The sequence below is a fragment of the Abrus precatorius genome, unplaced genomic scaffold (genome assembly GCF_003935025.1).
Source record: "Abrus precatorius isolate BTA unplaced genomic scaffold, Abrus_2018 Scaffold4, whole genome shotgun sequence".
In the NCBI taxonomy this organism is placed as follows: Eukaryota; Viridiplantae; Streptophyta; class Magnoliopsida; order Fabales; family Fabaceae; genus Abrus; species Abrus precatorius.
In genome coordinates this window covers 13,298,557-13,322,891 of record NW_020874384.1, presented here as the reverse complement: position 1 = coordinate 13,322,891, position 24,335 = coordinate 13,298,557, and the positions used below count along the sequence as shown (strand labels likewise).

Below are 24,335 nucleotides of genomic sequence, written 5' to 3'. Positions count from 1 at the left end.
TGTCATATATAAATAATATTTTTAAAAAAAGTCAATTTCATATCAACTATATAATAATTAAATTATATTAGTCTAATTAAATAATATAAAATAGTAAATAATTTTTTTTATTAAAAATATAAACTAAAATAAATTTTTTGGTTTACTTAATTATTAAATATATTTTTATATTGATATTATATAACTTCACATAAATAGTATAATACAAAAATTTAATACATAGTTGTAGAATAAAATTCAAGCATATATATACGAGTATGAGGCAGGTAAATACTTGAATACTTATACCCGCACTCATTCTCATTTGCGGGTGTTTACTTATACCCATATAACGGGTAAATATCCTACTCATTGTGGGTAAATTTTACAGAATTTTACTTATCATTCCTATGTAAAATGTTAATTTATCTTTAATTAATTTTTAGGATTAACTTAATACCAATAACAAGCACATGTGGAGGCAAAGATTCGTCTTGTACTCACCTCATATCTGTGCAGGAAGATTTTATAATATTATTATGAATTTTGTTAATTTAAGTATTTATAATAAAAAATTTTATAAAAAAATATATTTATTATATTAAAATTATAAAAATATAATAAATACTTTTTTTAATAAAATTTTATTATTATCATCTGTTTATTTTTAATTTTAAGAGTCGAAGTTAACATTTTTATTATTATTTATATATCTATCAATATTTATGAATATTTATTAAAAAATTATAAATATATTAAAAATAATTTAATTTAAAATAAATTATATATAAATTTATAACTAAAATAACATTTGAATTAAAAAATAATACAAAATTTTGTTATAATAATAAAAATACAATATCAAGTTAAATACATATAAAAATTATCATAAAATAACAATTACTAAATAAAAATATGTTTGCTTGAATTTATATATATATATTCTATATGCAAAGTAGAATTTTTTTATTTAATTAAAGTCATATGTATACATGAATACAAATATTTTTATGTGACAAATTCTTGTCAGCGGAGGCGGAGAATTTTGTCATCCTTAGAAACGAGTAGAAATTATTTTCTAATTTTTTCACATAAAAAACTAAATTCAAACAAAATGATAGAAATATTATTTTCTGGTAACTTGGAAACTGTGAAAAAAAATGTTGAACGGGAGAAAAATAAACAGTTCTGATTTTTATTTTTAAAATATTAATAACACATTTTTAATAATTTTTTAATTTATCTATTGTTAAAAATTTTAAAATCTTGATTTTATAAATTAATAAAAAAATATTATTAGGAAAAATTTTAACTTTTATGCTGTTTTGTTGTCAATAACTTTTGGACTTCAAGTGTTTCTTCGTTCGTTTAATTTCTTTCTCCCGTGATATATTAACCCTTTTTTCATGATTTTCAAAAAAGTTATAACCTTTGGTTTCTTCCATTCATATACTTATTCAAAGGCATGCCATTTTTTTAATACAATTTTAGGTAAATTCTAAGTATTTTTAAAAATTTTCAAGTACCGAATATGAAAAATTATAATTAATAATATTTAAATACGTGTTTAAATAATAAATTATTATATTTATTACATCTAAATAAACTGAAAAACAATTAAGAACAAGAATAAAATATAATTAAAATTAAATAAACTAAAATTTAAAATAAAATAATAATATTATATTAATATATTTTTTATATTCTTAATTTTATTATTATTATTAATATTTAATTATTATATCAATATATTATATTATGATTATTTTTATTTATAATAAATAAAAATTATATTCTATTTGAAATTTAAAATATTTATATATTTATTTAAATAATAAATTATTATATTTACTACATTTAAATTTTAAACAAGCTAAAGATTAAAACTAAACAAAGTAACATTTAAAAATAAAATAATAATATTATATTAAAATATTATATAATAATTATTTTTATTTATAATAAATATAAATTATTTAAATATAAATTATATTTTATTCAAAACTAAAAATTTATAAAAAATAATAATAAAATAAAATAAAAAAATTTTAGAATATCATAATACACAAAAAAATTTATATGCATTTTTTAAACCTAGGTTAGGATATTTCAACTTTAACTTGCATTCAATTTTCAACGACCTTCACCATTATTATTATGTTTTGAAACAATGTTCACTATTAATATACCGATTGCGTTAAGTTAGATCTTAGAGCTACCTCTTTTTAATTTATTTTTATTACATTACATCTCTCATTAGTCATGATATTTATCATTTTTCTCTGAATACAAATTACGATGGAATTTACCAAAGATTTTCTTAAATCTTAAATCTTAAATTTCAAGGCCGTTCTTCAAACTTTTTTCTCCTCCATTGTGTAGATTTTCTGGTACTATTGGGGGATTCTGGGATGACTTAAAAAGTGTTGGCTTTGCATTAATTCTTCACAAGTATTGACTATTTGATTCAATCATCAAAGCTGGCTAGGCATTGTAGAAAGCTATGTACTTTTAGCCTTGAGCATGTTTCATCCACTACACACTTGTCCCTTGTTAACTTCCAAACATGCATAAACGAAAGACTATCTTTTAGCTTTGGTGTTCCCTTCACAAACCATCCTAACCCACAAGTTTCATGTTTTCCTCGAAATGGCTTCTCAGGAATCACTGAAGCAAATGTTGGGAAAGCCTTGCACGCGTTTTGCGTGAAGGGTGTTGTTCCACTTGGCACATTCCATGCTAACACCTTGATTAACATGTACTCTAAGTTTGGTGAGATTAATTGTGCACGATATGTTTTTGATAAATTGTCTCACAGGAACGAAGCTTCTTGGAATAACATTATGTCGGGGTTTGTTAAAGCCGGTTGGTACCATGAAGCAATGGAATTCTTCTGCCACATGATTGAAAGTGGTGTTAGGCCGAGCAGTTATGCGGTTGCGAGTTTGGTGACTGCCTGTGACAGGTCAGGGTGTGTGACTGAAGGGGTGCTTCAGATTCATGGTTATGTTGTTAAATGCGGTTTGATGTGTGATGTGTTTGTTGGCACGTGTATGTTGCACTTTTATGGTACGCATGGTGAGGTTTCTGAGGCTAACAAACTGTTTGAGGAGATTGATGAACCGAATATTGTGTCTTGGACTTCTTTGATGGTTTGCTATGCATATAATGGGTGTATAAAGGAGGTTCTGAATGTTTATCAGCATTTGAGACGCGAGGGGGTGTGCTGTAATCAAAATGCAATGGCTACAGTTATTAGATCTTGTGGAGTGATTGGAGATAAAACTTTGGGTTATCAGGTGCTTGGTTATGTGATCAAATCTGGATTGGACACTAGTGTCTCTGTGGCGAATTCCCTTGTTTCCATGTTCGGTAATTGTGATAGCGTAGAGGAGGCATCTTTTGTGTTCGATAACATGAAGGAACGTGACACTATTTCATGGAATTCGATCATTACTGCAAGTGTACATAATGGTCATTGTGAAGAATCTCTAGAATACTTTTATCAGATGCGTCATACTCACAAAGAGACAGATTATATTACTATTTCAACCTTGTTACCAGTATGTGGTTCGGCTCAAAATTTGAGGTGGGGAAGAGGACTTCACGGTCTAGTAGTAAAATCTGGACTGGAATCAAATGTTTGTGTGTGCAATAGTCTTCTAAGTATGTATTCTCAGGCTGGAAAATCTAAGGATGCAGAGTTTGTGTTTCATACAATGCCAGAGAGAGATTTAATTTCATGGAATTCCATGATGGCAAGCCATGTTGAGAATGGAAGGTATCCACGCGCCGTACGACTTTTGATTGAGATGCTCCAAACAAGAAGGACGATGAACTATGTTACTTTCACAACTGCATTATCTGCCTGTTATAATTTAGAAAAACTAAAGATTGTTCATGCCTTTGTGAATCTTTTTGGTCTCCATCACAATTCGATCATAGGTAATACATTGGTTACCATGTATGGAAAATTTGGTTTGATGGGTACAGCGCAACGTGTGTGCAGAAGTATGCCTAAGAGAGATGAAGTAACTTGGAATGCACTAATAGGCGGACATGCTGATAACAGAGAGCCTAATGCAGCAATTGAAGCCTTTAATTTATTGAGAGAAGAGGGTTTGCCTGTAAACTACATTACTATTGTTAATCTTCTCAGTGCTTGTTTGTCTCCCGATGACCTTCCGGAACGCGGAATGCCCATCCATGCTCACATAGTTGTAGCAGGCTTCGAATTAGATACATTTGTCCAAAGCTCCTTAATTACAATGTATGCGCAGTGTGGTGATCTTAATTCAAGTAACTATATTTTTTATGTACTAGCTAATAAGAATTCCAGTACTTGGAATGCCATTCTTTCAGCAAATGCTCATTGTGGGCCAGGTGAGGAGGCAGTAAAACTTATACTAAAGATGAGGAATGAGGGGGTACATTTAGATCAGTTTAGCTTCTCTGTAGCTCTTTCCATAATCGGTAACTTAACTTTATTGGATGAAGGTCAGCAGCTTCATAGCTTGATTATTAAACTTGGGCTCGAGTCAAATGATTATGTTCTAAATGCTACAATGGACATGTATGGAAAATGTGGGGAAATTGATGATGTGTTTAAAATCCTTCCCCGACCAAGACGCAGGTCACAGAGGTCTTGGAACATTTTAATATCAGCATTAGCCAGACATGGGTTTTTCCAACAGGCTAGGGAAGTGTTTCATAAGATGCTTGATCTGGGACTGAGACCTGACCATGTCACTTTTGTTTCACTTCTGTCTGCATGCAGCCATGGGGGTTTGGTGGACGAGGGCCTTGCATACTTCTCTTCAATGTCTACTGAATTTGGTGTTCCCACAGGAATAGAGCATTGTGTATGCATAATTGATCTTCTTGGCCGAGCAGGAAGGCTTGCTGAGGCTGAAGCTTTTATTAATAAGATGCCAATTCCACCAAATGACCTTGTGTGGCGTAGCTTGTTGGCGGCTTGTAAAATACATGGCAATTTGGAGCTTGGGAGGAAGGCCGCTGACCGTCTTTTTGAGCTTGACTCATCTGATGATTCGGCTTATGTTCTTTATTCAAATGTCTGTGCATCTACCAGAAGGTGGGGAGATGTAGAGAATGTGAGAAAGCAAATGGAATCACACAATATAAAGAAGAAACCTGCCTGTAGTTGGATCAAGTTGAAAAACAAGGTTACAACTTTTGGAATGGGAGACCATTATCATCCACAAAAATCACAAATCTATGCAAAGTTAGAAGAGCTCAAGAAGATGATTAGAGAGGCAGGCTATGTGCCTGACACAAGCTATTCATTGCAAGATACAGATGAAGAACAAAAGGAGCATAATCTTTGGAACCATAGTGAGAGAATTGCTCTTGCATTTGGGTTGATCAATAGTCCAGAAGGCTCACCTCTTAGAATTTTTAAGAATCTCCGTGTGTGTGGTGATTGTCACTCTGTTTTCAAGCTGGTTAGTCAAATTATTGGCAGGAAAATCATATTAAGGGATGCATACCGGTTTCACCATTTCAGCAGTGGCAAGTGTTCCTGTTCAGATTACTGGTAGTGGATTGGTTTTGTTGGATAAAGTAGTTGAAAAATGTTACTGGGCAAGTTAACACTTTTAATTTTGATTCATAAGGTTTTCTATACTATCCCTGAGTCGTACTTTGTCGCGTCATAAGTTTAATATTACTTTAAGGAATATATTTCACATTTTGTTGCAGTGTATTCTAAATAAATCAGAAAGATAAAGTGAAAAATATGAATAAGAATTACAGCAAGTTAAATATAATTGAAATTTTTTAAAATTCTCTCATGAATATTAAGCCGGTAGTAACGTAAAATCACTTGAATGCTATAAAGAAAGTTCTTACAAAGTTACATATATAAGATCAAATTACTTGAAGTGATTCGCTACACAAATTGAATCGTTATTAGAGTGTAGACTTAAGGAATCTACTTTTGGCTATATTTGTTCATTGGTTGGAGGAGTAATTTTATGGAAGAGTGGAAAGAGCCTATTTTTTATGAAGGCTAAATTTGTAGCATGCTTTGACCTTACTATTCATGCATTATGACTACAAAACTTTATCTAAAGACTTGATATTATTGATAGTATAGATATACTATTAAGAATTTATTATGATAATTTGTAGTTATTTTTTTCTTTAACAAATGACAAATACTCAAAAGGTGTAAAATACGTGAAGTTAAAGTACTCATTAGTCAGAGAAAAAGTGTAGAAAAATAAAGTGTCTTTGAGCATATTAGTATTAATTTTATAATAAAGGATCCATTAACAAAAAAATTATCAATTTTTTGGGTCATATTAGTTAAATGAGTCATATATATATTATTATTATTTTGCTAGTATTGTTGTGACATTTATGATTTTTTTGTTTGTTTTCTACTTGTTATCCATATTATATCATTTACATCTATTATTTTAGTGTAATAATATGTTGTGTATTTAAAAGACATTAAAGTTAAAGATAATAATATGTTTTGGTTAATATTATGAAGTTTAATTGATTATATGATATACAGATGAAATCATGTTATTAAATAATTTATTAATGTCGTTATTTGATCCTTTCAAATTTAATTGAAAATGATGACTTGATAATTTAATTATATAATACATATTATCATTTATTATTTGATCTTTAAGTTATTACATGAGTTAAGTAAGAGATGATTAGATTATTTAATTTATTTAATTAAATATTATAGTGATCATGTAACTTATAAGCTAATCCTAATAAAAGATGATATGATGATTTAATATGATAGTTATTAATCTAGAGTAAAGTTAATAAAATTTTACTTAATGTTTAAAATCTTTTTTTCTCCCTTTAAAAAACCAACTAGTTGGACATAATAAGAATTAAGAAGTAAAAACTAAAATAAACAAATGCAAGTATAATTTTTATTTTTATTTTCAACCATAAAAAACATCAAAGAGAAGAAAAAGAGAGGAAAAAAGTAATACAAACTTCAAAATTCACTGAAAATTTACCAACATATAAATTTCTTTAATTCTTGTTATGGATAATAATTAAATTAAGATTTTGATAGGTTTAATAATTTTTTGAATAATAATCTTAGAAGAAAATTGCATCCGACATCCTTTCACGACCTTCAACACCTCAAACTCCTCTACCAAACCATCTTATGCGACTACAAACTTAGTCTCTCTTGGAAGTGTCATTACGTGTGATTTAGTGAAATCTTCGATAAACTTTGCACCCTTACCCCCAAAATTCAAGAAGTCAAGCAAAGGATCTCAGGTTGATTAAGTAAAGAAAGAAGATGAAGATGTTACTTAGATGTTGTAGGGTGGAGAAGTGACAGAATAGTTAGGGCATGTTTGACTACTATTTTAAAAATATTTTTTTATTTTTAAAAATAAATTTTAGCATAAATTTATATTAAAATTTATTTTTAAAAAACTATTTTCAAAACAGTAATCAAACAATACAGATAAATAGCTGTTCAAGTAGCAGAATTTTGACTAAAAGGAGAAAAATTGTTAGAAATTAAATAACAAAGGTTTGAAATTTGGTCAACAGATTCTTTTGTTCATTCTACTCCACCATCTCTGATTCATTCCATAATTTATAAATAAATAAAAGATAATAATATTTAATAGTTGTTATGTTAAATATATTATTATTTTTTTGATTGAAGATTAATATATGTACATTAAAATTAGAATTTTATTCTTTTAAATTAATGTACCTATGATTGCTAATTGTTTAGAAAAATTTGAAAAACTAAATAAAAAACAAGAAAGTAAAATTTAAAGGTTGAAAATTGTAAATAAATATAAAAAATAAATAGAAGGCTAATGAAAAAATAAATGATGTAACAAGTTATCATTTTTTTTTTAAAGTTGTCAAACTGAAAGTGTTATGTATAGTTTGCATATCTTGAAGATAAAATGACATTTTTTTAATCTGTCAAAATATTTCATAAATGCTAAACAATTATACATTAGAAAAATATTTTTTATTTAATAAATTAAATAAATAATTTTAATCAAATTTATTGAAAAAATTCAAAAAATATAAAAAAAGTAGTTAGAGAGAAAATTTTACAGTTTTTGAAAAATAATTTTTAAGATAAAATTTCAAAATATGATCAAGATTGAATTAAAAAATAATATTAATAAAATATAAATTACAAAAGGTTTCAATAGCTTAAATAAATTGTTTCTTATGATTAGTAAAGCTTTTAAAAACCTTAAAATCTTTAAAATTATTTGAGTTATCTAGTAAGCCTTCATAATTGTTTTATGAAGTGGATGATCATTATAATTTTTTTACTTACTTTCATAACTATTAATTTTATTTATTTAATTATATTTGAGAAAAAGTTTCTTTGAAATTTATTCTAATAATCCTTGAAACTTTCCTAAAGTTATTTCATTTATGCAATTGATCTGATTATATTATAACTTGAAAATTAGCATATCGGGGGTTGAATTGAGACTTTTGTATATAAGACTAAAAATTTTAATTTAAAGGGAGGGCGTGAGCAATGAAAACACTGAAGTAAGAAAGAGCAATTATAGAATATATTGGCTCAAGCTCACACATCAAGGTCTTTTTTTTCTTCTTCCTCTTTTGATTCTATGGAAATTTCAAATTTAATCTGCATGTAAGACACCCATTAATCCATTAGTCATGCCATTTTCTAATTAGCTACGTCAGCAATTTTTTTGTTAGAGATTAAAGAGGAAATTTAATGTGAATCACGTTTGTTCTATTTTAAAAATTGAGAATTAAAATTAAGAAAAAAACAAAATAAAAAGACCAAAAATGCTTAAACATTAAATTAGGGAGACTAAAATTACAAGACAAATAACGGTAAAATCATGCGTTGTTACAAAAAAATCCACATCCTGAAAACCATCAAAATCACTTCTCTAAATGCATTGTTTAGCTGTCGTATTATAAGAGCCAGCTTAAATATGATATACTAAACAAGTAGATTAAAGTTGCTATTACAGAGTGCTTTTTATAATAATTTAAAATGATGCATAAACTCTCCAAGTTTTAATATACGGAGAATTTAATTGCATCAGGCAATCGTAACGGTGTAAACTTAGATCAGATCAAAACTGTAAACTGGATTAAACTTGTAAACTGATTCAACATTCTAAAAAACCTTTGCATAAATATTTCATTATAGTAAATCAAGGATGTTAATAAAATTGACACACAAAAGCCTCTTTTAAAACGTTTTGAAAAATATCCCTTGCACAATTTTAGCCACTCATTCGTGGTGAAATACAGCTGTAAAGGTTTGTGTGTTGTCAATGTAAAGCAATTCAGAAAATTCTTATTACTCATTTACTGCTAACTCTGCTGAGTCAACAGATTAACAGACTGATTGAATGCTGTAAAGCAAAATCATGCATACAATGAAATTGAAGCATACTCCTAATAAAGTAAAGACGTACGTGACAAACACATTCATTGGTGGGATAGAACTGTAAAGGTTTGTGTTGTGGGGAAGACTCAACAGTTATTGGTTGACTGGCAATGAAGGACTTGGAACAGATGTTTAGCATTACCAGCCATAAGGAAAAGCATTAAGAAAATATCTTATTAGAATATTACTCATATGATCAGTTTTAACTCTGCACTTCAGATTTTCAATCCTTTCTTTTTTCCGATTCAATCACTCCCTTATCATATAATAGCATGGCATTGGAATTGATTGGCGGTGCTCTTCTTTCTGCTTTCATTCAGGCAGCAGTTGACAAGCTGACTTCTGGTCAAGTTTTGGAGTACTTTGGAAGAAGAAAACTTGATGAGGAACTGCTGAACAGGTTGAAGCTCAAGCTGGTGTGCATCAATGCTCTGGCTGATGATGCAGAACAAAAGCAGGTCACTGAAGTGAGAGATGCTGCCAAAGTTGCTGTGAAAGCATGGCTTGTTGCTGTCAATGAAGCTGTGCTTGATGCAGAGGATCTCTTGGATGAAATAGACTATGAAGTCTTCAAATGTGAATTGGAAGCTGATTCTGAATCTCAATCTCAAACCTGTACTTGCAAGGTATGGACATGTTTCAAGGCTTATTCCGTCAGTTCATTCGATAGGGAAATTGAATCCAGGATGAAACAAATCCTTGAAAAACTAGAGTATCTTGCAAACCAAAAGGATGATCTAGGTTTGAAAGAGGCTAGAGATTCTGGTGTTGGATCAGGTAGTAAAGGGTCAAAAAAATTGGCTTCAACATCTTTGGTGGGTGGAAGTGTTATTTATGGTAGAGATTATGACAAAGAAATTATCCTTAATTGGATGATATCTGACAGTGGGAGTGTTAACCATCTCTCAATACTTTCTGTTGTGGGTATGGGAGGGATGGGTAAGACCATGCTTGCCCAACATGTATACAATGACTCAAAGGTGGATGAGGCTAAATTTGATATCAAAGCTTGGGTCTGTGTTTCAGATGAATTTGATGTTTTTAAGTTATCTAAAGCAATTCTTGAGGCAATCACAAAGTCCAAAGATGACAGTGGAGACCTAGAAGTGGTTCATGGAAGACTGAAAGAAAATTTGGAAGGGAAGAGATTTCTTGTCATTTTGGATGACGTTTGGAACGAAAAACGAGACCTGTGGGAAGCTTTGCAAACTCCTCTTAATTATGGGGCAAAAGAAAGCAAAATTCTTGTGACGACACGCAGTGAGAAAGTTGCTTTAGCCATGCAGTCAAATGAAGTACATCACCTGAAGCAACTACAAGAAGATCATTGCTGGAAAGTGCTTGCTAGACATGCATTCATTGATGAAAATTCTCAATTGGATCCGGAGTTTAAGGAGATAGGTATGAAGTTGGTAGAAAAATGCAAAGGACTGCCTCTAGCCTTGAAAACAATTGGAAGTCTCTTACACACAAAATCGTCGGTTTCGGAATGGGGAAGTGTACTGACAAGCGAGATATGGAGCTTACCAGAAGAACATAACAATATTATCCCCGCTTTGTTGTTGAGCTATCACCACCTTCCCTCTGCTCTCAAGAGATGCTTTGCTTTTTGTGCTTTGTTCCCAAAAGATTACGAGTTTGACAAGGAGGATCTTATTCTGTTATGGATGGCTGAAAACTTTCTCCAATACCCCCAACAGAGTAAGAGTATGGAAGAAGTTGGCGCACAGTACTTTGATGATCTGTTATCAAGGTCCTTTTTTCAACAAACTCAAAGAAGTAGGTCCAATACAAGAACGAGTTATGTCATGCACGACCTTCTCAATGACCTGGCAAATTATGTTAGCGGGGATTCTTGTATCCGATTAGAAGTGAAAGAAGCACCAACTATATCTGAAAAGACACGTCATTTCTCATTTGAAAGTTACGGCATTGAACATTTTCACGGGTTTAAGGGTTTGCATGAACCTAGGTTACGTACATTTCTACCTTTACAAAATGCAAATTATGTTTTTTTCTGGGAATGTACGATGTCGATAGATGATTTGTTCTCAAAGTTCAGGTTCCTACGTGTCTTATCTTTTTCTCAAGAATGGAGTCTTACAGAGGTGCCTGAATCTTTATGCAATCTTAAACATCTTCGTTCTCTAGACCTTTCTCATACCAAAATAACAAAGCTTCCTGATTCAACTTGTTCGCTCTATAACTTACAAATACTGAAGCTGCATTCTTGTGAATCATTGGAAGAGCTGCCCTTGAATTTGCATAAACTCACTAAATTGCGTCACCTCGATTTAAGAAAAACTAAGTTGAGAAAGATGCCAATGCATTTGGGGGAATTAGAGAATCTTCAAGTATTGATGAGTTCTTTTTGTGTGGACAAGGGCAGCAATTTCAATATCCAGGACCTAGAAAAACTCAATCTGCGTGAAGACTTGATCATTTCGGGGATGCAGAATATTGTGAATCCCTCGGGTGTATCAAAAGCAAATTTTAAGAGTAAAACTCACCTTGTGAGGCTGGAGTTAAAATGGAGTGAGAATGATAATGTTTCAGAGAAAGAAAATGATGTACTGGAGGAGCTACAACCTTCCAAATACTTGAGAGAGCTATCAATCAGGAACTATGGCGGAACAAAATTCCCAAGCTGGTTTGGAGATAACTCGTTGTGGAATATGGTGTCATTAAAGTTGAGCAACTGTAAAAACTGTGCTTTGTTGCCTTCGCTTGGACAGTTGCCTGTCTTGGAAATCTTAGTCCTTGAAGATATGAGGAAACTGGAGAAATGGGAATGTAAAACTGTGACGGGTGCTTTTCCACGTCTTCGAGAGCTTTCCATAGAGAGATGTCCTAAGCTGAAGGAGCAGTTGCCAGAGCAACTTCCTTGTTTGATGAAGCTAAATATTAGAGTGTGCGTACAGCTTGTGGCTACTCTTCCACGGGCTCCAGTCATTGAAGAATTAATGGTATTTAGTAGTGGAAAGATGCAAATGGATTATAACCCATCTACTTTGAAAAAACTCACCATCTATGGAAGCTTCATCTTCATGCAAGGATCGCTGCTTGAAAGGATTGGACCCACCATATCTGATGCCTCTCTTGAATATTTGGTCCTTTATGATTGCCCGAATGTGAATTTTCCCACTCACCATTGCCACAATTCCCTTGTACATTTGTCAATCGGGCGTAGCTGTGACTCTCTAACGACCTTTCCGCTTGATCTCTTCCCAAAACTCTATTATCTTAGTCTCGAGTTGCATAATCTACAAATGATTACGCAGGAGCACGCTGACAATCATCTACAGATTCTGAATATTAGTGAGTGCCCTCAATTAAAATCATTGCCTGAACGGATGAACACCCTCCTTCCATCTCTTGCTCGCCTAATGATATACAATTGTCCACAAGTGGAGTCGTTCTGTGATGGAGGTTTGCCATCAAGTCTCCAATATCTAAGGCTCGGGAATTGCCCGAAAGTTGTGGCTTCACTAAGAGGGGCTTTGGAAGCCAACAACACCTCTCTGGAATTGTCTATTGGAGAAGTGGATGTGGAGTCTTTTCCTGATGAAGGGTTGCTGCCACTCTCTGTTACTTCTCTAGCAATACGTGATTGTCCAAATCTTAAAAAACTGAACTATAAGGGTCTCTGCCACCTCTCCTCTCTCGAGTCATTGATTCTTGATGACTGTCCCAGCCTCCAATGCTTACCAGAGGAGGGTCTGCCCCAATCCATTTCAACCTTCCAACTTCGAGGCAACTGTCCAATGCTCATACAACGTTGTCAGCAACCAAATGGAGAAGACTGGGGAAAGATTGCTCACATAAAAGACTTACTGATTTAGGATGAACTAAAGATGAACGACAAGTTGAAAATTCCACAAGCCCCAATTCTCATATGTCAACCTTTTAATCAGGTACCACTTCTCCACAATGTCTTTGTAACTTTTTAAATACAACCTTGTTTAAAGGAGGATGGCTCAGCCACCTTCTTCACACATCATATTTTATATGTTCTGTTTTACGTACAAGAATTTCTATTATCAATATCTACTGTTGAAGTTGAATTCTAAGCAAACATGTTGCATACATTTGTTGGGTACATGTTCTTTTCTCACTTTTCTAAACAAATTGATGGCCAACTTTAAATTATTGGACTTTCATGTTTTCTTTTGCTTAGCATGATCATAAAACAAAGTTTTGGTGCAGAAATTGGCCAAAGAACATGGTGCGTGATAGATTTAGTAAAAGATCTAATTGGGAGGATGCATCATAATGATCGATTTACGAGATTTTGAATAAATATTCTAACTTACTTATATTACCATAGAAAAGTTGAGAATCTACTATAGATGTTTAAAGTTTTGTGCAACAGTATAATTTCATACGCCAAAGATAATAAGTCTTTTTTTTTCTCTTATATAAAAGTTTTTTTTTATAATATTTTATAGAAATTGACAAATCACTAAAGAAAAGGTATATCATATATAAATCAAGATAGTTATGTATTCCAAAGATAATAGCATGTGCTCTAATGGTGAAGTGAGGCAGATTAAACTGGATTTGATTCCACCTGCCATTCATTCTCAGAAGCATACTCGAGTCACAGCCTATGGTGACATGAAAACAAGAGAGCGTGAAATCATTTCTAATATTGACAAAAATAATTCAGCTGTAATCATATTCACAGTATTTCAAAAGGAAATGTGAAACTCCCTTTTCATTTAAACAAATAACAAATTACCGGACCATTTTTTTTTAACCCAACCTATACTATTTCTACACCACAGTGCTGTTATGTTTCTTTTCTTTTTCTTCATTTATTTTTAGTGATAAATAAATGAAGAAAAAGATAAATAATTATTATAATTTTCTTTTTCACACGAATAATTTTGACTAAATTTTAGAGTTAGTGACAGTCTTTTAAAGAAAAATACGTGTTACTTATTAGTAAAAAAGTATTCTATTTAAGTTACTAAAATATGCTCGCAACTTAAATATATAATAACATTAATTTTTAATAAGTTCATTCTTTATAGAATGTATATTTTAGAACTTTTAGTATAAATTTAAAGATTTTATTATATATTAAAATTAATTTTAAATTTTTGTTAAATATTATTAGTATTTAAATTTATAAACTTGCACTTTTTTTATAGTTCTAGAATAATCTCGAAAAACGAATTAATTAGGTCTTCGTTATTTATAAGTAGATAATTGTAATTATTATGTTGGTAGGCTACATTGTTCCAGTAAACTTTTTTTTTTGTTGTATTTTAAACTTTCTTAAGCTATTATTAAGGAGTTAGATATTTTTAGTTTAGTCTTGTAATAGATGTTTTAGTTTAAATATTATAATATTTTAGAATTTGATTGATTTTAGTTGAGTTGTTGATTTTGATAAGTTATAATAATTAAATAAAGCTATAATTTTGCCAAAATTTTTGATAAATTTATCATATTACTTATTTAAAGAGATTAATTGTCTTATATGTTAATAGTCTATGCGCTGAGCATAACCCAATTTATGGTCATAATAAATTTGGTATCAGAGTAGCTTATAAATCTCAATAAAATTAAAATACTTTACGCTTATTATATCAAGGATTAAGACGAAAGTTTAGTAAAAAATTATTATTTGCTTCGGTATTTCATCAGTTTTCTTTATCATATTTATTTAATTTATAATACTTACAATATTTGTCATGCTTATTTAATCTTTAATACTTACTATCATTTTAAAGGTGAAGATGCAACTAAAAACTAGAATGTGTATTGTCTATGGTGAACCTTCTATTCAAGCTTAGGATCTGCTTCTAGGAGCTGGGGACTGGCTCCTAACAATCACCATAATAAGCATGAATTGTTGATTACAGTATGCAGGTGTGCCTAGAGGGAGACGTAGACGTGTTGACACAACATTTGTTAACATTGCCGCCGGAATAAAAGAGTTGCAGCAACCTATGCAGCACCCCTTTCTCTTTATAATATTATTCCTAACTTTTAGAATTAACCCAAAGACATTTTATGCATATCATTTAAATTGCATTAGGGGTTGGACGCTTTTCAATTCGGGCCTTTCCTTTTCTTATTTTATGACTGAAGTGGTGCTTTTCAACAGTAAAGCAAATATGCATAAAATGAAATTGAAGCAGACTACTAACAAAATAGAAAAGTGACATGCAACTGTTTAGGTTTGTGCCGTGGGGACGACTCAACAGTTATTTGTTGACTGGCCATGAATGTTTAGCCATAAGGAAAAGCATCATTAAGAATATAACTTATTAGGCTATCACTCATATCATCGGTTATAACTCTGCACTGAATTATTGCCGTAAGCTGCACTTCAGAGTTGCAATCCTTTCTTCTTTCCTACCATGGCGGCAGAATTGTTGGGTGGAGCGTTTCTTTCTTCTTTCCTTCAGGTGGCATTTGACAGGCTGGCTTCTCGTGAAGTACTGGAGTTCTTTCGTGGAAGAAATCTTGATGAGAAGCTTCCCAAAAGGTTGAAGAACATGCTGCAGTTCATCAGTCCAGTGGTTGATGATGCAGAACTAAAGCAGTTCAATAACCCTTCTGTGAAAACATGGCTTGATGCTGTGTTCAATGCAGAGGATCTCTTGGATGAAATACACATTCAAGTCGCCAATTGCAAGCCGGAAGCTGATTCTCAGTCCTTTCCTAGAAAGGTATGGAATTTCCTTGCTCCTTCACCTGTTAGTCCCTTTGACAGGGAAATTGAATCAATGATGAAACAAGTCCTTGAAGACCTGCATGATCTCCAAAAGCAAAAGGATGATCTGGGTTTGAAAAATGCTTCTAGTGTTAATGTTGAATTGGGTAGACAAGTGTTACCAAAATTGCAATCAACATCTTTGGTGGCTGAAAGTGTTATATATGATAGAGATCATGACAAAGATCTGATCATCAATTGGCTGACCGAGAATAATAATCAGCTATCAATAATTTCTATAGTGGGTATGGGCGGGTTGGGTAAGACTACACTTGCCCAACATGTATACAATGACTCAAGGATGGAGGAGGCTAAATTTGACATCAAAGCTTGGGTCAGTGTTTCAGATGAATTTGATGTTTTTAAGCTATCAAAAGAAATTCTTGAGACAATAACTGGAAAAAGAGATGACAGTGGAAGCCTAGAAATGGTTCATGGAAGATTGAAAAAAAATTTGGAAAAAAAGAAATTTCTTCTCGTTTTGGACGACGTTTGGAATGAAGATCAAGTCCTGTGGGAAGCTTTGCAAACTCCTCTTAAATGTGGGGCTCAAGGAAGCAAAATTCTTGTCACAACACGCAGTAAGAAAGTTGCTAAAGTCATGCGGTCAAATAAGGTACATTCCCTAAAGCTGTTACAAGAAGAACAAGGCTGTAAAGTTATTTGTTGGGGTATAACGCAATGCAGAAGACTGGATCGAATTTAATTGGAAATAAAGATAAGTAAGAGAATAATGGAGACAAAATTTTAACGTGGAAAAAACTCCAAATTGGAGAAAAAATCCACGGATAACGACGAGCAAAATAAATCTACTATGTAAAAGGGAGAGTACAAAAAGTCCTCTAAAATTATGAGGACAAAGAGTAATAAATCACTCTATTTTTTCTCTCAATAAATACTCCCTCAGAATGGAATAAGAGCTACAAAATGACATTCTCAAATTTCTTCTTCTGATCAGTGAATGATCGATTTTGGTGTGGTTTTCATTCGTTCATTCGCTGCCTTTTATAGGCAGAATTGCTACAGTAACTTTCAAAATTTTCAATGTTGCTACAGTAAATTACTGTAGCATTTGTCGAATTTTTTTTGCCAATTTACCACTTTTGAACCAATTAATGGTGGTATTGTCTTAATGGCTAATGATACCCAATGCAAAGTTGAAGGAATAGGTACTATTCAGATCAAGGCTCATAATGGTGTTGTCAAGACTCTGACTAATGTTCGCTTTATTCCTGAATTAAAGCGGAATCTTATCTCTCTTGACACCCTTGAATCTCTTGGGTGCAAGTATTCATCTGAAGGTGGAGTCCTAAAGGTATCAAAAGGTGCCCTTGTTTTGTTAAAAGGTAACCGAGTTGGTACTTTATATTTCTTGCAAGGTTCTGTTGTGACAGGTTCAACAGCTATATCTTCTTCTATGCTTGATAATGAGGTCACCAAATTATGGCACATGCGCCTGGGCCATATGAGTGAAAAAGGCATGCATCTTTTGAGCAAGCAAGGTCTTCTTGGTAACCAAGGTATCGGTAAGTTGGAGTTTTGTGAACATTGTGTCTTTGGGAAACAGAAAAAAATAAGTTTCTCTACTGCAACTCACCGTACAAAGGGTATTCTTGATTATATTCATTCTGACCTGTGGGGGCCTTGTAAAGTTCCCTCTTATGGACAACGCCGTTATATGATGACTATTATTGATGATTTTTCTTGTAAAGTTTGGGTTTATTTTCTCAGGTATAAAAATGAGACTTTCCCCACTTTTAAGAGGTGGAAAACTCTTGTTGAAACCTAAACAGGGAGAAAAATCAAGAAGCTCAGAACGGATAATGGATTGGAGTTCTGTGACGGTGAATTTAATGAGTTCTGCGCAAATCATAGAATTGTTAGACATAAAACCATTCCAAGAACACCCCAGCAGAATGGTGTTGCAGAACGAATGAACAGAACTCTACTTGAGAGAGCTCGTTGTATGCTCTCAAATGCTGGGTTATGGCATCGACGTGAATTTTAGGCCGAAGCAGTATCAACTGCTTGTTACTTGGTTAATCGTTCTCCACACTCGTCACTTAATTTCAAAATTCCAGAAGAAATTTGGTCAGGTAATCCTGTTAATTATTCCAATTTGAGAATATTTGGATGTCCTGCTTATGCACATGTCAATGATGGCAAATTAGCTCCAAGAGCTGTTAAATGCATATTTCTTGGTTATGCATCCGAATCTAAAGGATATCGTTTATGAAATCCTAAGTCACAAAAATTAATTCTCAGTAGAGATGTGACTTTTAACGAGGATGCTTTATTATCTTCTGGAAAACAATCTTCTGTGATTTCTTCTACTAGTACTAATAATCTGCAGGGTACTAGCGAGAAGGTGGAATTGGAGTTGAAATCTACAACTCATAATGTTGATGTTCCATCTTCTTCAAATGAGTCTAGCACTGATATTTGTGATGATGATGATGTTGATGAGATTACCACTTCTCCAATTCAGCCGCAGGAAGAGGAGTATTCAATTGCCCAAAACAGACCAAGAAGGACAATTACTAAGCCAGCTAGATATGCAAATTATGCTTATGATATAATTTAATTGCATATGCATTATCTATTGCACAAGAAATAAATAATGACATTGAATCAGCCAGTTATACTGAGGTTGTTTCTTGTGCTGATTCTTCAAAATGGCTAGTGGCTATGAATGAAGAAATTGAAAGTTTTCATAAGAATGGTACTTGGAGTTTAACAGAACTTCCCAAGGGCAAACGGCCTTTGAGATGCAAATGGGTCTATAAGAAGAAAGACGACATTCCCGGGGTTGAAGATCCTAGATGCAAGGCACGATTAGTTGTTAAAGGCTTCAGCCAAAAGGAAGGTGTTGACTTTAATGAAATTTTCTCACCTGTTGTTCGTCATACTTCCATACATGTTTTGCTTGCTTTTGTTGCTTTATTTGACTTGGAATTGGAGCAACTTGATGTTAAGACAACTTTTCTGCATGGAGAGCTGGAAGAGGAAATTTATATGGAGCAACCTGAGGGATTTATTGTTCTTGGTAAGGAGCATCTTGTCTGCCGATTGAAGAAATCTTTATATGGACTCAAACAAGCTCCAAGACAATGGTATAAAAGGTTTGATTCCTTTATGATTGGGCAAGGTTATTGCAAAAATCAATATGACGACTGTATTTATTTTCAAAAACTTCCTGATGAATCTTACATATACTTGTTACTATATGTTGATGATATGTTGATTGCATCACGTGACAAGTCTCTGATCAGAAAATTAAAAACTCAACTCAATAATGAGTTTGAGATGAAAGAACTGGGTGCAGCTAAGAAGATTCTTGGTATGGAGATTTGCAGGGATCGTCAAGCTGGTAAATTGTTCCTATCTCAACAAAAATACGTTCAGAAAGTGCTTGACAGGTTTAATATGTCTAATTGCAAACCTGTTTCTACTCCACTTGCTGCACATTTCAAGTTATCATCTGACCTTTGTCCTGAGACAGAGGAAGACATGGAGCGTATGTCACGCGTTCCTTATGCTAGTGTTGTTGGCAGTCTTATGTATACTATGGTATGCACTAAACCTGATTTAGCATATGCCGTTAGCTTGGTGAGTCGGTATATGCATAATCCTGGAAAGAATCATTGGAGTGCTGTAAAATGGATTTTTCGATATCTCAAAGGTACTTCTGATATTGGCTTGGTATTCGATAGAAATCATGCAACAACTGAAGTTACAGGTTTTGTTGATTCGGATAATGGTGGCGATCTTGACAAAAGAAGATCTCTTTCTAGTTACATATTTACTTTCTGTAATTGTGCTATTAGTTGGAAAGCTCAGCTTCAGTCTCTTCCATCATTATCTACGACTGAAGCTGAATATGTTGCAGGAACAGAAGGTGTGAAAGAGGCTCTTTGGCTTAAAGGTCTGATTAATGAACTTGGTCTTACACAGGATGTTCTTACTGTGTTTTATGATAGTCAGAGTGCTATTTATTTGACCAAGAATAACCGCTATCATGACAGGACAAAACATATTGATGTGAGACATCATTTTATCTGAGAAATTGTTGCTAAGGGTGAAGTTGTGGTTCAGAAGATTCATACATCTGAGAATCCAGCTAATATGCTTACTAAGCCTTTTCCAAAGGCCAAGTTCCAATATTGTTTGGACTTGGTTGGTCTCTACAGCACTTGAACGCCCTTCGAGGGTTAAATGACGTCGAGCAATTTATCAAAACTGATCCAAGGTGGAGATTGTAAGTCAAATTCGGTAGGCACCGCTCGTGTATCAGTTTTTCAATTTGCTACGCACCGTCCAATTTTTCGTCAATTTGCTACAGTAAGTTACTGTAGCAAATTGAAAATTTTTTACAAATGCTACAGTAATTTATTGTAGCAAAATTGAAAATTTTGAAAGTTACTGTAGCAATTTTGCCTATAAAAGGCAGCGAAGGAACGAATGAAAACCACACCAAAATCGATCATTCACTGATCAGAAGAAGAAATTTGAGAATGTCATTTTGTAGCTCTTATTCCATTCTGAGAGAGTATTTATTGAGAGAAAAAATAGAGTGATTTATTACTCTTTGTCCTCATAATTTTAGAGGACTTTTTGTACTCTCCTTTTTACATAGTGGAATTATTTTGCTCGTCGTTGTCCGTGGATTTTTTCTTCGATTTGGAGTTTTTTCCACGTTAAAATTTTGTCTCCATTATTCTCTTACTTCTCTTTATTTCCAATTAAATTCGATCCAGTCTTTCGCATTGCGTTGATACCCCAACAAGTGGTATCAGAGCCGTTATTTAATTGGAAATGTCTACCGTTACAAAATTTGACATTGAAAAGTTTGATGGCAAGATTAGCTTTTCTATTTGGAAAGTCCAAATGAGAGTCGTTCTCACTCAGAACGGATTAAAGAAAGCTTTAGATGGAAAGTTAAAAAAATCAGCTTCCATGACCGATGAGCAATGGGATGAGTTGGATGAAAAGGCGCTTTCAGCAATCCAACTTTGCTTGTCCAAGGAGGTTCTACGTGAAGTGGCCGACGTAACCACCGCTGCAGAATTGTGGTTAAGATTAGAAACTTTGTATATGACTAAAAGCCTTGCCAACAAGTTTCGTCTCAATGTCAAATTTTGTAACGGTAGACATTTCCAATTAAATAATGGCTCTGATACCAGTTGTTGGGGTATCAACGCAATGCGGAAGACTGGATCGAATTTAATTGGAAATAAAGAGAAGTAAGAGAATAATGGAGACAAAATTTTAACGTGGAAAAAACTCCAAATTGGAGAAAAAATCCACGGATAACGACGAACAAAATAATTCCACTATGTAAAAGAGAGAGTACAAAAAGTCTTCTAAAATTATGAGGACAAAGAGTAATAAATACTCTCTCAAAATAGAATAAGACTCTCAAATTTTTTCTTCTGATCAGTGAATGATAGGTTTTCATTCGTTCCTTCGCTGCCTTTTACAGGCAGAATTGCTGCAGTAACTTTCAAAATTTTCAATGTTGCTACAGTAAATACTGTAGCATTGTCGAAAATTTTCAATTTGATACAGTAAGTTACTGTAGCAAATTGAAGAAAAATTGTACCGTGCGTAGCAAATTGAAAAACTGATACACGAGCGGTACCTACTGAATTTGACTTACATTGTTGCTAAACATGCTTTCAACGATGAAAATCCTCAATTCAGTCCCGAGTTCAAGGAGATTGGTATGGAGTCAGCTAAAAAATGCAAAGGATTGCCTCTAGCCTTGAGAACTATTGGAAGTCTCTTATACACAAAATCATCCATTTTCGAATGGAGAAGTGTATTGACATGCGAGATATTGAACCTATCAGAAGAACATAACAATATTATTATCCCTGCTTTATTATTGAGCTATCACCACCTTCCTTCTGCTCTCAGGAGATGCTTTGCTTTATGTGCCTTATTCCCCAAAGATTACGAGTTTGACAAGGAGGATTTAATTTTGTTATGGATGGCAGAAGATTTTCTTCAATGCCCTCAACAGAGTAAGAGTATAGAAGAAGTTGGCGCACAGTACTTCGATGATTTGCTATCAAGGTCTTTTTTTCAACCATCAAGACACAAAATGCGTTATGTCATGCAGGACCTTCTCAATGATCTGGCAAAATATGTTTGCAGGGATTTTTGTTTTAGGTTGGATGTTGCAAAAGCACCAAGTAAATTTGAAAAGACCCGTCACTTTTCATTCGATACGAATATCATTCCGTATTTTGAAGGGTATCATGGTTTATACGAAGCAAGTAGATTATGTACATTTCTACCATTAAGTAGGAGTCCACATTTGACTTCATGGGAGTGTAGGACCTCCATAGATGATTTGTTCTCAAAGTTTCGCTTCTTACGTGTATTATCTTTTTCGAAAGAATGGAGGCTCACTGAGGTGCCTGATTCTGTATACAATCTTAAACATCTCCGCTCTCTAGACCTTTCTGGTACCAAAATAACAAAGCTTCCTGATTCAACATGTTCACTCTGTAACTTACAAATACTGAAGCTGCGGTCTTGTCACTCATTGAAAAAGCTGCCCTTGAATTTGCATAAACTCACAAAATTGCGTCACCTTGATTTAAGAGAAACTGAGTTGAGAAAGAAGCCAATGCTTTTAGGAGAACTAAAGACTCTTCAAGTGTTGATGAGTTTGTTTCGTGTGTACAAAAGCAGAGATTTCAATATCCAGGATTTAGGAGAACTCAATCTTCGTGGGGACTGGATCATTTCAGGGATGCAGAACATTGTGAGTCCCTCGGATGCAAAAGCAGCAAATTTTAAAAATAAGATTCACCTGTGAAGCTGAAGTTAGAATGGAAACTGAGTGAGAATGATGATGTTTCAGAGAAAAGAAACTGATGTACTTGAGGAGCTACAGCCTTCCAAATACTTGAAAGAGCTATCAATCACGAAGTATGGCGGAACAAAATTCCCAAGCTGGTTTGAAGATAACTCATTGTGGAATATGGTGTCATTAAAGTTGAGCAACTTTAAAAACTGTGCTTTGTTGCCTTCCCTTGGACTGTTGCCTTTCTTGGAAACTAGTCCTTGAAGATATGAGGAAACTGGAGAAATGGGAATGTAAAACTGTGACGGGTGCTTTTCCACGTCTTCGAGAGCTTTCCATAGAGAGATGTCCTAAGCTGAAGGAGCAGTTGCCAGAGCAACTTCCTTGTTTGATGAAACTAAATATTAGATTCTGCCAACAGCTTGTGGCTACTCTTCCATGGGCTCCAGTCATTCAAGAATTAAGGCTGTTAAGATGTGGAAAGATGCAAATGGATTATAACCCATCTACTTTGAAAACTCTCACCATCGATGGAAGCTTCATGCAAGGATCGCTGCTTGAAAGGATTGGGCCCACCATATCTGATGCCTCTCTTGAATCTTTGACCCTAAGTCATTGTTGTCGTTATCTGAGTTGTCCGTTAAGTCCAATTCTGTTGTCCGTTAAGTCTGTTGTGTTAATTTTGTTGTCGTATTGATTAATAATAAAGGGAGATTATTCAGATTCATTGTAAACATTCTCAATTCTTCTGCACATTCAATACAATCTTTTTCGGATTCCATTCTATTTCACAGGAGCACGCTCACAATCGTCTAGAGTGTCTGGATATTCATGGGTGCCCTCAATTAAAATCATTGCCTGAACGGATGAACACCCTCCTTCCATCTCTTACTCGCCTATTAATATCCCATTGTCCACAAGTGGAGTCGTTCTCTGATGGAGGTTTGCCATCAAGTCTCGAAGATCTGAGTCTCTGTAATTGCTCCAAAATGATGGCTTCACTAAGAGGGGCTTTGGAAGCCAACAACACCTCTCTGGAATTGTCTATTGGAGAAGTGGATGTGGAGTCTTTTCCTGATGAAGGGTTGCTGCCGCTCTGTGTTACTTCTCTAGCAATACATGATTGTCCAAATCTTAAAAAACTGAACTACAAGGGTCTCTGCCACCTCTCCTCGCTCAAGTCATTGATTATTGATGACTGTCCCAGCCTCCAATGCTTACCAGAGGAGGGTCTGCCCCAATCCATTTCAACCTTCCAAATTCGAGGCAACTGTCCAATGCTCATACACCGTTGTCAGCAACCAAATGGAGAAGACTGGGGAAAGATTGCTCACATAAAAGACTTGCGGATTTAGGGTGAAATAGTAAGATGA

General features: G+C 33.4%; 2 protein-coding genes and 1 pseudogene across 2 annotated transcripts; all 3 read left to right on the top strand.

Moving 5' to 3' along the window:
• The first annotated feature begins 2,285 nt into the window (after positions 1-2,285).
• On the top strand, positions 2,286-5,618 carry LOC113865514 (pentatricopeptide repeat-containing protein At3g24000, mitochondrial). The gene has a single exon (XM_027500117.1). It carries the CDS (start codon positions 2,736-2,738, stop codon positions 5,538-5,540), a length of 2,805 nt encoding a protein of 934 aa, XP_027355918.1. The 5' UTR covers positions 2,286-2,735; the 3' UTR covers positions 5,541-5,618.
• Positions 5,619-9,687: 4,069 nt separating this feature from the next.
• LOC113865347 (putative disease resistance protein At3g14460) lies at positions 9,688-13,257 on the top strand. The gene has a single exon (XM_027499826.1). The coding sequence runs from the start codon at positions 9,688-9,690 to the stop codon at positions 13,255-13,257; it is 3,570 nt and encodes a 1,189-aa protein (XP_027355627.1).
• Positions 13,258-15,458: 2,201 nt separating this feature from the next.
• On the top strand, positions 15,459-24,335 carry LOC113866150 (annotated as a pseudogene).